Source organism: Netta rufina (genome assembly GCF_964035555.1).
Source record: "Netta rufina genome assembly, chromosome: 1".
NCBI lineage: Eukaryota > Metazoa > Chordata > Aves > Anseriformes > Anatidae > Netta > Netta rufina.
The window spans coordinates 205,950,479-205,963,242 of NC_140123.1; the positions used below are offsets into that span (position 1 = coordinate 205,950,479).

General features: G+C 45.7%; 1 protein-coding gene across 2 annotated transcripts in view; it reads left to right on the forward strand.

Moving 5' to 3' along the window:
• Nucleotides 1-12,764, forward strand: part of PPP6R2 (protein phosphatase 6 regulatory subunit 2) — a 91,221-nt gene that overhangs the window by 36,224 nt on the left and 42,233 nt on the right. For both annotated transcript variants that reach the window (XM_084297697.1, XM_084297698.1), the window contains exons 3-5: nt 1,458-1,703; nt 7,877-8,063; nt 8,770-8,907. In XM_084297697.1, the coding sequence (XP_084153823.1) occupies nt 1,477-1,703; nt 7,877-8,063; nt 8,770-8,907 (552 nt within the window). In that variant the 5' untranslated portion in view covers nt 1,458-1,476. The remainder of the gene's footprint in view (nt 1-1,457; nt 1,704-7,876; nt 8,064-8,769; nt 8,908-12,764) is intronic.

Consider the following 12,764-nt stretch of genomic DNA (forward strand, 5'->3'; position numbering starts at 1 on the left):
AATATCTGCAGAAATGCAGCGTTCAGTTCACGTCACTCACTGCAGGGTGCTGCAGAGTGCAGTGGGTGCAGGGGGGGACGCAAGAGGTGATCCCAAAAGCTGCGAGAGGGCTCGAGGGAGCCCTGGGCAGGGCGGTTCTGTGACCATGGCTGGGTGGGCTCGGAGGGGGCAGGACGTGCTGCTGGGGCTGGCTTTGTTCAGCACCAGACACTGTGCCATGGTTGTGTGGGACCAGACTGAGGCCGGGGTGCTTTTCGGAAACTTGCCTTTTTTTTTTATTTTTTGTTACATGCAGCCTCACTTTTACCACTTTTGCAAAGGACTGTATCAAAATCTGTTGAATTTTGTTGGGATTGATGAAAAACGTCTATGCAGAGCTTCCTGTGAAGGAGGGTGATGGTGAGGAGGGTTTTCTTTCACCAAATGCCTACAAAGGCTTCAGACCCAGAGCGTGCACAAAAGGAGAGCCTTGCTCGAGTTCCAGTTTCAGGCTTTGATTTGTAGTTTCCTTTCGCCACTCTTGTTGCTGGTGATCACCTTTAAGCCCCAACCTGAGCTCGCAGCACAACGTGTGAGCCCAGCCTGGCTGCCAGGTGGCTGCGTGCAGACTGTTAGTGTCGGCTTTGGGATGGGCAGGAGCAAACTTTGGCTGCCCAGTCTCACGTCCTTTAGGTAACAGGAACCACCAGTCTCCAAGCTGTGCTTTTCCCCCAGGAGGAGGAGGGTTCAGGACTGCTGCAGGGGCACGGTGCCACAGGCTGCCTCGTGCACCACTGTCATCTGTGGGCACCCAGGTGGGCTCTGTGTGTACCAGCAAAGCGTGCTCGCCTGCCCTGCCAGGGACCACTTGGCTGTGATGTCTGTGAGCTTAGCGGCTTGTAGTCTAGTGTTCATCTTTCTTTACTTCTCTCTTGCCTCTGTTGATACACTGAAGGCCTTTCTTCCTCTTATGTAAATAATTAATTGCTGAAGTTTTGGCCAGTGAGCACAGTTCTGGAAACTGTAGTAGGAGTACAAAGAGGCAAACTGGGGGCAGTGTGGTTTCCTTATCTGTGAATGGCCTCTGTGTGCTGGATCATCACCCTTCCCATCGCAGCATCTGCTCTCCTAGCAGGCCCTGCACAGGCTGCTCCTAGAAGAAGATCCAGTGCCATCATCTGATGCTTTGCTTTTACAGATCTTCCCATTTGTGTGTACAAACAAATAGTTTGTGGTTTTAGTTCATTACTTGCACTTAAAGCCAGACCATGCATATATCACCTCCGCTGTTGGTATCATACAGCTATAACCCGACTTCTCACACCAGGAATCAAACAGGACTTAATAATTTTGTGTAAAGAACTTATCCAATTCTTAAAAGCTGGCTAGAAGCTATATTGAGCTATTCTGTTTGGAAAATATAAAGGAGGAATAAATAGTGAAGACTGAAGGGTAACCCCTGTTCTTCTGTGTTACAGCTAGGTGTGTCCCATCATCATGTTCTGGAAGTTTGATTTGAACACAACATCGCATGTGGATAAGCTGCTGGATAAAGAAGATGTGACACTTCACGAGCTGATGGATGAAGATGACATCTTACAGGAGTGCAAGGCTCAGAACCGCAAGCTGCTGGACTTCCTTTGCCAGCAGCACTGCATGGAGGAGCTGGTCAACCTCATCACACATGAGCCCCCTGTGGATATGGATGAGAAGGTCCGCTTCAAGTAGGTATTTGTTTTCTGTCCTATATGAGGAAAACTGAATGGGAGATCTCGATGTTAGAAATGCTCTGGTGCACAATGATGCAATATTTTTGGTCGTGCAAAAATCCTTCAAATACTGAAAAATATTTCACAGCATTCTCATATTTGTGGTGAATTTTCAGAAGCTTGTTTCTTTATTATTGATGTTTTTTATTGAGATTGTCTAAAAAAAAACCCATGTCTTGCTGTTTCTTCAAAAACTTTGCAAGCAGAATGATCGGTATCCCAGTAGTTTCTTTAGTACATTTTTATCAAAATTAATCATAAAATATCTGAGTTGGAAGGGACCCACAAGGAACATGGAGTCCAACTCAAATTGCAAGCAAATAATGAGCGTTATGCTCAGAGTTATAAATTTCCTAACTTGATTGGTTTTCAGTAGTCAACCCACAAAAGAAATTGATCTGTACAGTGAATAAAACATGTAATGTTTTCCATGTGCTGCATATACAAAATCTGTAGGTTTTATTGCACATGCAGTGAGGGAGAGCACCTGTGTAAACAACCTCTTCTTATGATGGTGAACTCCTTAGATGTGCCTGATTCTCTCATCAAGTTGTATTTATGCATCTTATTTAAGTGTATACTTGAAAATATTTGCATTTCGAATTTGGGAAGTTTGTTTTTCTTTGCGAAGTTTATGTAAAAATAAAAGGCTGCTCCATGTATAAATAAATTAATAAAAGCGTACGAGTTTGTCGCTGTGGGAACGGGTCAGTGTTGGTTATTGCTGTTGTTGCTAGAAATCCACAGAAGGATGGGATTGTTTAGGTTTAGTATTCCGTGAGCCAGTCAGCCTGTTTAGGTGACTTTCCAGATAAGGAAATGCCAGGAAATGCACAATGTAGTAACTTGGCATACTGTATGGCTGATCTGCAAGGCTTCTGCTATCAAGGCTGAATTACCAGAAGGAGCCAGGAGTATTATTTTTATCCTCTTGTCCTACAAGTGCGAATTTCATACAGGTACTCCTCAGCCAAGAGCACAGCACACAGCCCTTGCCCAGAGGCTGGGGGGTCTCCTCCTCGGGGGTCTCCAAACCCACCTGGATGTGGGGCTGGCCAGGGGGGAAGCAGGTGGCCCCAGAGGTCCCTTCCCAGTTCCACCAGTCTGGGATTCTGGGATTCTTTGGCCTTGCTGCCTTTCCTGCAGTGTGTCAGGGTAACTGGCTTTCCCAGGGGTAGCTGGCCTGGAGCTTCACGCAGCTCTTTACCCATGTTGTTTTCACATCTCACCTGAAACAAGCTCAAACCCCAAATCTCTTATTGAAGATGCTGGGTAATACCATTCCTTAATGAAGGAAAACTGATTAAAAGTTAATGAGCTAAGAAAATGCTGAACAATGTGAGACTTGTGCACACCTTCTGGTAAAGGGCCACGATGAGGTACCAGGTACCAAGGGCCGTGCCAGCACTAATTCATACACTTCCCATTGCACTGCAGAATGCTCTAGTACTTCATAAGCCAGGCCATATTTTTATTTCCTGTATTTTAAGGTTGTGATACAGTTCATATCTCTGCTCCTGTGTGCTACAGGGTGAGGTAGAACAGCCTCTCCTAGCCAAACAGATAATGCAGTAGGAGAGGGGAGCTGAACAGATTGCTCAAGAAGCAAAATCCAGAAAGGAAGCTCTTCCATGAAGAGGGAAGCTCAGTTTGAGAGCGCTTACTTCCAGGTGCCCTTGTCTTTCACAGGCAGGATGACGTGCCTCTGCAGGGTTTGAGGATACGCATGTGGTTTAGGGAGCCCCAGGTCACAGGGGCAGCCATGGGCTGGAAGCAGCCTGCCTCCAGATGCCTCCAGAACTGTGGTGCCTGTGCTGGAGAGCTGGAGGAGCATCTGCTGTTGGGGAGGCCCTAAGTGCACAATTTAACTTACACCACCATCTGACACACACCTGTATATTCCTCTACGAGCAGTGTGTGCAGTGCCTGCTGGACAAGCGGGTGCAGTGATGGGCAGGGTGACCTCCAGCGTGGAGCAGGGAGTGCTCAGCTCCTGAGAGCTGCGTGGTGCCCTGCTTGCTGGGACACAGCTGCTCTCATGAAGCATTTCTCTGGAAGTGTGTCCAGCACTACACACAGGTGGGGCAGAGGAGCATTTCCAAAGCAGGGTGAGGCACTGGAGAGAGGATTGGGAGTCTAAGAGTATTAAAAACCAGGGATCCTTTTGGAATAGATAAAACCTACGTGAGAAGAATAGGCTAAGTCCAAGCAGAACCCAATTTTTGGCTCTTAAGAAAAGGTGTTCAAAGTTTTTAGACAGGAACAGGGAAGAGAGAAACTTGTGGAAGGCTGCGCAGCTCAGAAGGATGTGTGCTGTAGAACCGGGATCGGCAGGGTGCTGTGTTCATGAGGTGTCAGTAGGATGGAAACGTGTGGAGTTCAGAAAGGAAACTGCATGGGACAGCTCAGCCATAAATCCCCTTCTAACCACAGCATGCGAAACCAAACAACCCAATGAAGGCCTGTAGCAATCAAAGTAGTGTTAAACGATTTGAGTTGTGATGTCCACTTATAATGAACCTGACCTACTAAGGGGTCTCAGAACTGGTGAGATCGTGCAGCTTCAGGACAGGTCGTAACTGCTCAACGAGCTGCGTGTCGAGTGAGATGAAGTGAGCAGCAGCGTGGAGACCTTACAGGTTGGGATGCAGCGCCTGAATGGAAGGGGTGAAGAAAAGGCTGCAAGAGTTGGATGCTCTGTAATCTATAATAGCGAGAGATTTCATTTATTCACCTGGTGCCAGGACACGTGTCACAGGGAGGCACGTTGCGTGAGTTCTTAGGAATCAGGAATGCCTTTTGCATGGAGAAATGAGTCAGAAAATTGAAAAAAAAAAAACTCTTCATATAACCTTGAGAGTTGTAAGAAACATAACTTGTAAAATCATTTTGTAACAGTAACCATAACGTACTCAAATTTGCCTTCCTTGTAGGAGCAAAAAAGATGAACAGCGTTGTTGTGGGCTTGGGCTTTGCTTTTCGTAACGTTAAGGCACAGAACTGCACACGTGAGGAGACTGGTCAGGAGCTGAACGGTGCTGTAAATGGATAAAAAGCTCATGGTGCGTGCAGAGGTTGTATTGAAAACATTTAAATAGCAGGAGCCTGGCTTTGTTAAAGACATACAATGCAGCACAGGTAGAGCTACATCCTAAAAAAGGACGGCTGTGTCCAGATGTGGAGAAAGGTTACAGTGGCTGGGCTGTGCGACTGGACAGGGGCATTCTGAGAAAGCTTGCTGAAGGCAAAGCCCCTGATGCTCCAAAGCCATCAAACCAAGACAACCCATCAAACGTAGGGTGGAGAGATGATCGGAGTGTGAAGCAGACAGGAGCATTGCAGAAAACCTAATTAAATGGTGTGTGGTGGTGCTCACTTCAGAGACTTCTCAGGGGATTCCCAAATGGTTTCTGCCTGTGAGGAACTGTCTCAAACTGCAGCACCTGAGGAAGTACCTCTGGAAGAGAATCACTGGAATAACTGCCAGCATTCGCTGCTATTTCCCTGAGTGATTTGAGGAGTTTGAATACGGAGCAGGTCACCAGCAGAGCAGAAGTGGGAGATGAGACCCAAGTTCTTCAGGGCACTCCAGGGTGATGCAGGTCTGTGAGCCAGAAGAGCTGGCTTGTGCAAATGGAAGGAGAGAAATGGTTATAAAGTTGTGCTTCTGAGACACCTTTCCACATGCTGTCTCCTTGCCGTTGCCCAGTCCAGCTCCTCTAGAGGGAAGTCAGGCTTCACAGGTCTCCAGGAGCTGAGTGATGGGGACGGTGAGGGCCGTGGGCCTCGTGTGGCGTGAGCGCTTCCCTCAGAAGTCTCCTTCAGATACTAAGGAAAGCCTGGAGAAAACAAGCTGTCAGGGGAGAGCAAAGAAGGGCTCTGTTATCAGCTATTAACTGTTTAAAGAGAGGAAATGCATGCGAAGGAGAAACGGGCAGTTCCAGCTTCCTGGATTTGCACTAATCCGAGCCCCAACCTGTTTGGTGTATTCCTGCCTGAAACAAGCAGGAGGGTGAATTGTAAATGTGGGGTGGTGACCTGTAAAATCAGTCAGGTTGGTTAAATGAAATGGTAGAAAGGTTTCATGGTATTTTATGGCCAAGTAGAAGTAAAGTAAGTGTAGTCACTGCTGGTTGTGTACCGGCTGATGACCCAAGCTACGTGTGCACGTTGGTGGGCGTCAGAGGGGCTTTTACATCCTGGAAATCCTCAGTCTGGGTGTCCTGGAAGTCCTGCACAGACAGTGAACACCAGCTGTGCTCGGGGCTGAAGGCAGTCTTGGCTCTTCACCTGCTGCCAGGACACGAAGAGTTTTCCTTGCTGAGAAGCGAATGGGACTGGGATGGATAAAGCCAAGCCTACACCGAGAAGGCTGAGGTGTGGGATCTTCCAGGGTAAAAATCTATTGAGTGAGTGTAAGAAAAGCAAACCAGGGGCTGTTCAGAGGGTAAAGGTGGGTGTGAGGTTGGTGTGCTGGAATCGTGGAAGCCCCAGCACAAACTGAGGGTGGGCAGGAGCTGTGTGTGCACGGTGCCTGGGCAGAGCTGCAGGCAAGCAGGCAGCCACCTGGAGAAGGAGAAGGAGCCACAGATGCCAAGAGCTGCGTCAGACCCAGACCTGCCTCTCCTGGTGTCCTGCCCCTGGCCATGGTCCTGGCAGCTCCGTTTTAGGGTGGTGTGATTGTTCAGTGCTTGAGAAGTGAGCGTGCCATCTCCTCGCCCAGCGACAGCGATCCTCCTGCCTGCCCCAAAATTTCTGAGTGCCTGCAGTAATTGCACGGTTCCCTTTCTGCCAGGGGTTGGCAGGTTAGGAAGCACCACGGGGCTGGGCTTGGGGAGGTGGGACATCGGGGCTGGGAGCAGGGCACCCGGTTTCAGGTTCAGGCAGTGCCGTTAGGGTTTCCTTGTGGCTTTCTGTTGCAGGTGCTGAGGGCAGGAGCCTGACTCCAGCTAAGAGAAAGGCACAGCAGATAAGTGCTGCAACCCGGGCTCTGTAGGGCAGTCACAGGTCTTACTGCAAGGGAATTGGCAGACACGAGCATTTCCCGGTTCTTTACACAGCTCTTTTTTGCATTTTTCTTTAATTTGAAATTAAGGTTAAAAGAAATCTGTTTATTGAGGTTGCGTCAGTTCGCTTGTTCTGCAGAAGTCAAGGTATTCTCTGTGTTGTAGTGACGGCCATGGTATTGCAGAAGGGTTTCGTATTGATTTTGGAGTCAGCTCGTTTCTAAAGTTACAAAAAGCACACCTTACAGGATTGCTAAAATGGGAAAAATGTGTTGGACTTGTGTCTCATGGAATGGCACAGTTGTTATTTGGAAAGTGACTAACAAAGGAATGAATGCGCACTTGCAACAAGACTATTCGGTAGGATTTTTTAATGTTATTAATTTAATTGGCTGATTTTTAAATATGTAGCATATTTGCCTTTTGTTTTTGAAAAAAACAAACAACCACCAACAGATTACCAGCTCTGCCTGCAGAGAGGAAATGACTCAGGCTGAAACAGATAGGTTCAGGTTTTGTATTTCTCTGTACCACTTGGTAACAATCAGAACTGCTTTAGGAATCAAGGGCCAGAACTCCACTCAGTTTGGGAAGTTCGGGCTTCAGAAACGCTTCTTCGTGCTTAGAACCTGAAGCACTCGAGCAGACTGGGTCTTTATCTGCTGTCAGTAATATGGATCTTCATTTTTAATTCACCTCCAGTAGTGGAAAGAACAACTTTTCAGAAACATCACAGAAACCTGCTAAATATTCATTCTTCAAATCAGCCCTCAAATTTTAGGTTAATTTTACTTGTGCAAATGGATTTATGTTAAAAGACTTCAAGAGATTTTAAGCGTACTGAAACTGATTAAACCCCACTTTTAATGATCAGAACTAACTGTAATTTGCAGGGAGCTGAAATGTGCAATTCTGTGGTAAAAACCCCCAGGTGATGTGCAAAGGAAGCAGTTTTTCCTTAAATGTGCCATTAATGGAGATGACCCTCGTTTCTCCTGTTATTTTCTGCTCCCCCCATCTCCAAGAGGGGTGATCCCCCTGCTCTTTACTTTGTAACTTTCAGAAGTGAAGATTTTCTTGAGAGTTTTCATTTCACCTTTAGTTGCTCTTGTTCCATCCTAGATACCCAAACACGGCCTGTGAACTGCTGACCTCGGACGTGCCCCAGATCAACGACAAGCTAGGAGGGGATGAAACTCTACTGAATATCCTCTATGACTTCTTGGATCATGAGCCTCCACTGAACCCGTTGCTTGCCAGTTTCTTCAGTAAGACGATTGGGAATCTCATTGCAAGAAAAACGGAACAGGTAGAGATGAGATTTGTCCTGATACGTATGCACAAATTAATTCACTATCACGGTTGGTGTTGCACAGCAGGGTCCTTTCTGTCCTCATGCTCTCACTATATTCTTAGAGCTGAAAAACAGCTTTACTCTTGAAGGGTGGAATTGCAATGTAGGCTTTGAAACGTTCTTCAAACTTTCTTGGTTGGGGGAATTGCTGACTCGTTTGGACACCTTTATGTAATTTTTGTTTTGGAATTACAATAATAGGGATATTCCTGTGCTAAAGCTTTATTTTTGTACTAAAAGATATTGATACAGCCTTTTATCATTGCCCAGAACCTTCTTGTTATAAAAATCATGCCTAAGTCTCCTATAAAAGAGGTGCTGGAAACATGTGCTGTATAGTGTTTTAGAGAAAGACGTGTTTCAGCTCAGAGGTATTATTTTAAATGGAGATTGTTGGAAAGCCATAGTGCAATGAAAAATTTTCCAGCTTCACTAATTCCTTGATACTCTTACTTCAGTGGGGCATAGAGGAAAAAAAAGATAGCAAAAAAGATCTGATTTACTACTGCCTTGAAATGAGAATGTTATTCTGTCTGCTGTCTGGAGAGTTTCTCAACCTTGTAGCTGTTCTGCATCAAGGCTGGGTGGTTGAGACAAGAACACGAAGTATAGGAAGTCTGTTTGTTGTGCTGGCAGCTGATGGTGATGTTTTTATTTTTAGGTGATTGCATTCTTGAGGAAAAAAGACAAATTTATTAGCCTGGTGCTAAAGCATATAGATACATCAGCAATGATGGACCTCCTGCTTCGTCTCATCAGCTGCGTGGAGCCCGCGACTCTACGGCAGGAAGTGCTGAATGTGAGAATTTGCTTCTTTTTTCTTTACAAGATGAGAACAAGGCTTTGTGTTTGTTTGTTAAGGAATATAATTCTGTTTGTCATTTGTGTTGAGAGTGGATCCGCTCTTCTGAGAGCCGCTTTTGTTAGTGCTGGAGTCTGCACATCGGTCCCGTTGGGTACGTCAGCCTGTTTGCTTGCGCAGAGCGCGCCTGGGTCAGTCGCTGGCAGTAAAGGATTTTCGACTCGTTTTTCCATGTAGCAACCAGTGTTTACTCTAGCTGTTTTTGCTCTGACAAAGGAAATTCGTAATCTTTCCCAGTGTTCAGAATTTCATACTAATCATTTGGGACACTAATTTGTTTAATTCCTCACCGTTTTCAAGGATGTATGAGATTTTTGGAGATGATATCCTGTGTCTCCTCTTCCCCCTTCCTCTTTAATATGCACCCTTATAAAATACCTCACCGAGACACTTGGTTTGCTGTACAGGTAGGGCGAGTTTTTCTCCCCTCATAGCCCAGTCTGGGTGAGGCTGCCTCGTCCCCCCGTCTGTGAGCAGTCATGTAGGACTGCAGGAAGAAAGCCTACCTTGGCTCCTGCTCACTAACCCACAAGAACAGTGTGCCATATGGAAAACTGTACTCATGTCACTGAAACCCCAACCAGTATTTACACGTTTGGCAGGCTTTGCTGTCCAAGTCTTCTGTGTCCAGAGCACTGAGCACACCAGTGGTTCGCAGAGCAAGCGGACGCTCTTTGCAGAGCCTTGCGATAGATCATGACATCGCTCAGTTCCCCCTCCCGGCCTTGCAGGGCGTAGTGCAGTACTCCTGCTGCTTCAGGGAAGGAGAAAGTCCAGGTGTAAATCAATCCTCAGACTGGTATGGGCATTCACCCATGAAAGGAAGTCATTTTTTTTTTTTTAACAGGAAAGTCAGCAATTCAAACTGGTTAGAAATCACATAGTAATGCCAAGAAAAGAACTGGGAGGAAAAAGTCTTCAAGAGATGGACTGATGTGGGAAAGTGATGATGGAGGATGCCAGATGCAGGCAGGGATGCAGGCAGGGATGGCCCGAGGGCTGAGGGCTGGGGTTGCTCGCCACTGCTGGCACCCAAGATACTGGGGCCAAGCAGAGGGCTCACTAATGCAGGACAGGCATTGCAATAGTGCAGCAAAGTAATTACCAGCATAAATGCAGTTATTTTTCCTTCTGATGTTAAATGACATTTTAACTGAGTAGCTTTTTCCCTGGTGGATGGCTTCCATCCAGGAAACTTCCAAATATCCAGGCTTCCAAAAAGCAACCAGCCATAAACTGTCAAATCTGGATGGGATATATTTTAACCCCATCCTGTTACCTGAATTCCACCTGTTAAAGATTTCACACAGTCCAAAAAAGAAACAAAAAACAAATTGAAGATACCATGTGGCACTGGAGGTGTGCATGACTTTTTTTTCCAAGTAGTCTTAATGTAAATATTATCCTGGAGAAGTTTAAAATCTGGTGGCATGGGGACTCTCTTCAGAAGGACAGAAAGTAGCAGCAATATTGAAATGTGGGTTTGAATGGGTAGAGCGGCCTTATATCTGTAATTATGGTGATATATTCAGAAAATCAGAAAAGTTAATTTGCAATCTTGATTTTTGGCAGCAATTGGAAATTAAATGCCATGGTCAGGTGTTGTTCCCCATCTGCACATATTCCTCTCTGCAGTAGATGGTGTTCGGCATGGACATCCTGTGCCTTAGCTCTTTACCCATTATTTTTGTAACACTGACAGCAATTACACTTGATGTTTTAAGGTCTGCATGGTACCGATGTACATTTCTACTGGATGATATTTTAGGAGGTCTAATGTATCAGGGTTATGCTCCAGCTACTTCCCAAGTAGAGCATGAGTGCCATCTGAGCAGCAAAACGCCTTCTATTGTGCATTTGTGTGACTTAGCAAAAGCTAAAACTTTGTCCCAGAAGAGTTTGAGAAGTGCTGTTGTTCACTAGAAGGTGCTGCTGTCGAGGGAGCCCCAGCAGGGCTGGGAAAAGCCCACGTTTCCATCTGACACAGCTGTGCTGGCAAAATCCTGCTGCAAACTTTTGTTGGTTTGTTACGTTCCTTGCTGCCTGGAAAGGTGCTGCTCTACCATGTCAGATTTATGAAGAGGATACCTTAACCTTTAAGTTAAGTAAAATTATACTCTGCATACCAAGTCTCACAGCATCTCTCGTTCGGGTTTGATGTCCACATTGTCCCTTTGACTTGGTAAGTCAGAGACTCCCTGATAACTGCACAAGAGCCTGTAGTTCTCCGTTTTATAGATTCCGAGACTGCTAGGTGGTACTGGTGGCTCTGTTCTTTGTTCTGTTTCCTGCTGAATGGACCTTTTTTCAGCGTGTTTGAAGTTTCCTTGGCTGCTCCTTGCTGGGATGACGTTAGCCTCGATGGAGGTGCTCACTGTGTTAGTGCAGTGTCTGACATCCAGAGCCGAGTGAAGCAGGGCCAACAATTCCATGAGCACTTGAAGCTGGCATTGCCACAGAAAGCAGCAGTCTTGCTTCCACTGTCTCTTGCTGCCTGTTCTGCCCATCCAGCTCCTCTTGAATCTTTGCCAGCTGGAGTGTTCGTGTGGCTGTAGAGAGACATGGATTGGGGAATCGATACAACTGTGAAAACACCTCTCTTATTTGTGTTCATTGCCAGGATTGTTTTCAGCTGGATCAATTCCTTGTTTATTTTTTAATTATTATTATTTATTTATTTTTCTTATTATTTTTTTGCATGGCCTTGTACAATGTTAAGGGAGTTGAAAAGGAGGAGAAGATAAGTGGGAGCAGAGAGAAGGTTGGCAGTGCCATTTTGTGTTCTTAAAGTGTCTGCAGAGTTACAGTCTGTGGTGGTTTTTCCCTTTCTCTTCCCTAATCTGCAATTGAGGGCATACAGTTTACATGACAGTATGATAATTCTTTATTCATTTCCTTCTTTTAATGCATGATAGAGGAATGCTTTGTTTGTGTAGTTCAGATTTTGTTGCTTTGAAGAGCAGTGCCATCACAAATAAAACCTTGCTGGCACATGCTGTTCCTACATACTTCTGTCCTGGGTTTGATAGAAGCACCACTGCATGAGGAAGCCTCCAGGTTGAGCAGCCCATGGGTAGGTGCACTGTAGGTGAAATAATTTGTTGTCTACATTGCATCTTTACAGAGCTATCTCCTTCCTGCTTTGGACTTTCACAGTTGGAAATATTGGAAAGGTCTTTGGGAGAAGCCTCTAAGGAGGTCCTTCCAGGTAGCTTGTCTTTCAGGCCCTTACCTTTTAATATCCTTGGACAAAACCTACATTGTATAGGTGGATGACAGCATATTTTCTTTGATCACTTTCATTTGATCCTGAAATGTCTCTGTAAATTTGTAAAAGAAATGATATTGACTTTAAATAATTTACTTCTTGTGCAGCAGGAAGGCTCAAATGTAGGTTACTTCTTGAAGCATTTTAATATCAGAACAGATAAATGGCATCAAAGAAGTCTGTCCTCTGTCTGCATGTTATCACTGTACAGTCTTACCCAGAAAAACAGAGAGACACAGTCACTATGAGAGGGCTCCACGTCTGATTTTGGTGGCATATACTTGGAATTCACGTGAGGCAGATCCAGTTATTCTGGATGTCTCTTGTGCACTTCACGTTCTCCTGCTTGCAGGAGTGTAGAAAGTCCAGCTCCTGCTTTATAATCTTCACTGAGAAGAATTAGTCTGTCTTCCCCGACTCGGGTCTGAAGGAGAAACCTGGCGTGACTCAGCGGGAGCAGTGAGTCACTGGGCTCTCGCTGCAAAACTCCACCTGTGGGTTGCAGATTTGGTTACACCAGTCCACA